General features: G+C 62.5%; 1 protein-coding gene across 2 annotated transcripts in view; it reads right to left on the minus strand.

The window, feature by feature from the left end:
• The window catches only part of LOC133352745 (E3 ubiquitin-protein ligase TRIM9-like), a 29,273-nt gene extending 25,311 nt beyond the window's left edge, over positions 1-3,962 (minus strand). For both annotated transcript variants that reach the window (XM_061568595.1, XM_061568594.1), the window contains exon 1: positions 2,707-3,962. In XM_061568595.1, coding sequence (XP_061424579.1) covers positions 2,707-3,774 — 1,068 coding nt within the window. In that variant the 5' untranslated portion in view covers positions 3,775-3,962. The remainder of the gene's footprint in view (positions 1-2,706) is intronic.
• Positions 3,963-4,185: the final 223 nt, after the last annotated feature.

Raw genomic sequence — 4,185 nt, forward strand, 5'->3', positions numbered from 1 at the left:
CCGAGTTCGATTCTCGCTCACGGCCAAGACCAGTGACAATTATCTGAACCGCTCTTGGGCATCCCCTAGGTCCATTCAGCATCAAATGAGTACTTGTTCCGGTGTGTAAAAATTGCCACCATGGAAACAAAGACGGCCGGGCGTGGTGTTGGCCACCAATCCCCTCGTATGCCGTGCCGACCTTTATAGGTGCTTACATATCGCACTTGCCCCAACAATCTGTAACGCTATTAGGGGGATCTTTGTAAAAAAACATTTGACCAGATTTGTTTAAAGACTCTGGGCACACACGTTTATGGGTGCGTCTTCCTTTCCGGTGCGTCTCATAAATTGGGGATTACGGTATTGTGAGAGTCTAAATGCCACTGCCCAAAAGCCTGTAACTCGCAACACGGGTGACAGAAATCAGGGGCGGAAAGCTCAAACACAAAATGTTAAACGCACATTCAACAGAGCGAAGTACACAAACCCAGTTGGCAGGTGGAGGCCAGTGTCGCGCTTTTCAGAGAGCGTGGCGACATCGCGGCACCATCGACGCTACGGTCGCCCCGCATCACGAGGAAGGCGCCCGATCTCGTCACATCTCGGAAGCTGAGCGGGGCTGAGCCTGGATGGTGCTTGGATGGGCGATCACCTCTACCGTGCACGCCAGGTCAACATTTGGCGGCCTCGGGGCAATGCGGCACCTCTACCGTGCGCGCCAGGTAACCATTTGGCGTCCTCGGGGCGACGTTGTGGACGGCATAGGGCAATGCGGCACAATCTATAGCTGTGCAGTACTTCGATTCTTCCACATATATGCTCTCTCCATCTACCACCAAGCCGCACTGACCAGCGTGAAGTATGGTCTCATCCAGCAGTGGATTGTCATGAAAAGCCTTTGCAGTACATGTATAACAGTGGATCCATTGCCATCCAAGAATTAACTCAATGCGGTTCAGTGTGGCCCGATTTTTACCATATGGTGATCAGCATTGGTCATTTACAGCCGCATGGGTTTCATCCTCCCACGGCCCCACGCGGCGTAAATCCCTGGGACGCTTTGACCCCCCCCCCCCCCCACCGGCTGCCTCCTGCTCTACAGAGGCTCCAATGCGGTTCCACTCAACCACTTTCACTGAGCGTGCAGTTTCGCCTGACATAGGGAGAATGCCGGAGGAGTCAGTGAGGGATGGCCGGTGCTCGTGGCTGGGTGGCCAGTTGGTCAGGTTTAGGGTCAGCGAGAGAGGACCGTCTTCTTGGTTCTTTCGGTAAAGTCACGTAGAATGGAAATAATGAAATAATAAAAATAAAACATTCTAAAATAATTCTCACGACGTTTCGGCAACAACGCAAGCAGCCGTCCTCAGGTGAAGAACATGTCTGTCGATAAGACAGAGTCTGAATGACACGTCCTAGGCTTGGAGCGTCTATTTAATCTGGGAGGGAGGAGGAAGAGCGCCTTGACAAAAGAAGAGAGAGGACCGGTGCTAGTGGCTGGGTGGCCAGTGTGGGTCAGGTTAAGGGTCAGCGAGAGAGGGCCGGTGCTCGTGGCTGGATGGCTTGTGTGGGTTGGGACCAATCGCATTTTGAAGTTGTTTGTAACGTTTGGCAGCGTTGCTTCCTTGGCACCAGGTTCCCGATTTACCGAAACGCAATCGGCGCCTCGTGGATTCCCCCCAGAGTTGGCGATCGAGACATCGACACCGTTTCACGAAAGAAATCTGGCGATAAGGTCTTATCCGGCCAACACCGCGTGAATCCGTCCCCGTGTGTTCACAGCGCGGGTGGGGGTGCAGATGCGACTGCTGTTGCTTAGGTGACGGAAGGGGGGGGGGGAGGGGATTGGGGGAGGGGTGTGAGAGTGAGAGGATGTGGGGGGGGGTGAGTGGAGGGAGGGGTGTGAGGTTGAGTAGGGATAAGGGAGTTGACGGTGAGTGGGCGGAGGGGAATGGTGGCGAGTGAGGGGAGGAGTGGGAGGGTGAGTGGGTGGGTGGTGGGTACGTTAGGAGGAGGGAGTGAATAGTGAGCGGGAGGTGGTGAGTGGGAAGATGAATGAGGGGAGGGTATGGGAGGGTGAGTGGCGTGGGAGGGTAGGCGGCATCGTGGTGGTGAGTGGTGGTAGGAGTGGAAGGGTGAGCGGGGAGAAGGTGAGGGAGGAGGAGGTGATGTCAGCCGGCTGAGCGGGAGTTTCCGTCAGACTGCGTAACGTCCGCGCGTGGGACGCAAGGTTTGTTGTGACTCGTCGCTCTCAGGTTCCCGAGACCCCCTCTCGTCCCCTTATGCCCCCCCCTAGACCCTTTTGTCCCTCCCCCCGTTCCCCGCTCGTCTGCCCACGACCCCACTTAGTGCTCGAGCTGCAGGCGGTGCCGGTCGGGATGAGGAGGCGCTGGAGCAGAAGTGACGCCCGGGGTCAGAGGCATCAGCCGAGGGCGCGCATCGATCAGCGCGGCCCGACACGCGTCGCTGGGCGGACAAATAGGGCGCCCTGCCGCACCTACACCCAGCCTCCCCCGACACCCTGCACCACCTACAACCCCTACACACTGCGTCATACTCCGCGCGGCCTTGCCGGCCAACCCCGTCATTCCCAAGCAGCGCAGGTGTGCCAGTTAACGCGACGCGTGGTGGTGGTGGCGGTGGGATCAGAGTCAGAGATTAACCAGGTGGGGGAGGACTTTTAGGAATGGCGTAGGACGGGTGGGTAACTCCGTCTCTCCCTCTCACCTTATGCTGCTTGCAGGTGCCCGCGATGGCGCGGGTGTCGTGCTGGGAGTGCCTGCCGCCATCTCCCAGGCACAGGCGGCACGCAGCCACCCCGCACGCCACGCAGAAGGAGCACGGCGTCTCCGTCTCGTGCTCCACGCACGTGGCCCTGCGGGGCGCCCACTGCTCCACCTGCTGCTGCTGCTGGGCGCTGCCGGAGTTGTCCGGAGCTGTGCCGCCGGCACCGCGCTCCACGGCGATGAGGCGGTGCGTGGCGAGCGGACCCCGCGCCGGGTGGCACCGCGCGCGGCACGCGTCGCAGTAGAGCATCCCGCACTGCTCGCACTGGACCGTGGCCTCGGCGGGCGCGCTGCCCTCCTCGCACAGCTGACACACGGTGCCAGCCGCGCCGACGCCGGGGGGCAGCAGCGGCGCGGCGCCCCGCGCTTGCCTCCGGTATCGCTCCACGACCGCCTCGAGGATGGCGTTCCGGGGGCATCCCGCCAGCCCCCTGTCGCCCAACACCAGCGAGCGGTGGCACTGCGGGCAGGTGAGGCTGCCCCCCGCGCTGCGCGGGCTGCCTGGGGGGAACACGCGCACGCCGTTGCTGGGGGGTTTCTGGCCGCACGGCGTGGCCGGGTTGCTCACGAACGAGCCGTAGCCGCTGTCAGTCTCGCTGTACAGACTCAGCTTGTCCAGGTCCACGTAGTCCCCGCAGTCCGAGCCGTCGCTCTTGGCCGCCGCCGCCGCGGCCGCCGCTGCCCCCGCTGCCCCCGCTGCTCCGTGCGCGCCCGGGCCGCCCTCGGCGAGCTCGGGGCTGCGCGGCTGGAGGATGGTGCGCGCGCAGGGCAGGCAGGCGCTGTGCGCGCACGGGAGGATCACGGGCTCGCGGTACAGCGCCCCGCACACCGGGCACTTGAGCTCCTCCTCCAGGTTCGCCTGCGGAGCCTTCGCCTCCGCCGCCGCTGCCGCCGCAGCGGCCGTCGTGGCTGCTGCCATCGACGACGACGACGCTGCTGCTGCTGCTGCCGACGATGATGATGATGGAGATGAGGATGAAGCCGACGCCGCAGCCGCCGTTTTCTCCATCGTAGCGCCGCTGCGGCAGCCGAGGCTAAATCCGAGCAGGCATGGGAGCCTCCTTCCCCGTTGAAGCCGTGAGCAGCGGGCAGATGGGAGCAGGGCGAGGAGCGAGGAGAGGAGCAGGGAGCGCGCTCCGTCCGCTCCTCCGCCTCGATCTGCGCGGAATACTAACGGAGCCGGCACGCACTGATTTATGTCCCGAGAGATTCTCCCTCCCTCCTCCCCTCCCTCCCTCCCTGCCTCCCTCCCCCCCGCTTCCTCTGTCTCTCGCCCCCCCCTTCTCTCGCCACAAACACCGCGGTGATGTCAGCTCAGAAAGCCGGGCTGTAAAGGGGACGCGTGCACTTCACATCGCCCGCAGGGATGGTGCACAGTGGGGGGGGCGTGTCGCCTCCGGGGGGACGGGAAAACTACTGG

This window comes from Lethenteron reissneri, chromosome 41 (genome assembly GCF_015708825.2).
Source record: "Lethenteron reissneri isolate LAM-NWPU_2019-01 chromosome 41, ASM1570882v1, whole genome shotgun sequence".
In the NCBI taxonomy this organism is placed as follows: Eukaryota; Metazoa; Chordata; class Hyperoartia; order Petromyzontiformes; family Petromyzontidae; genus Lethenteron; species Lethenteron reissneri.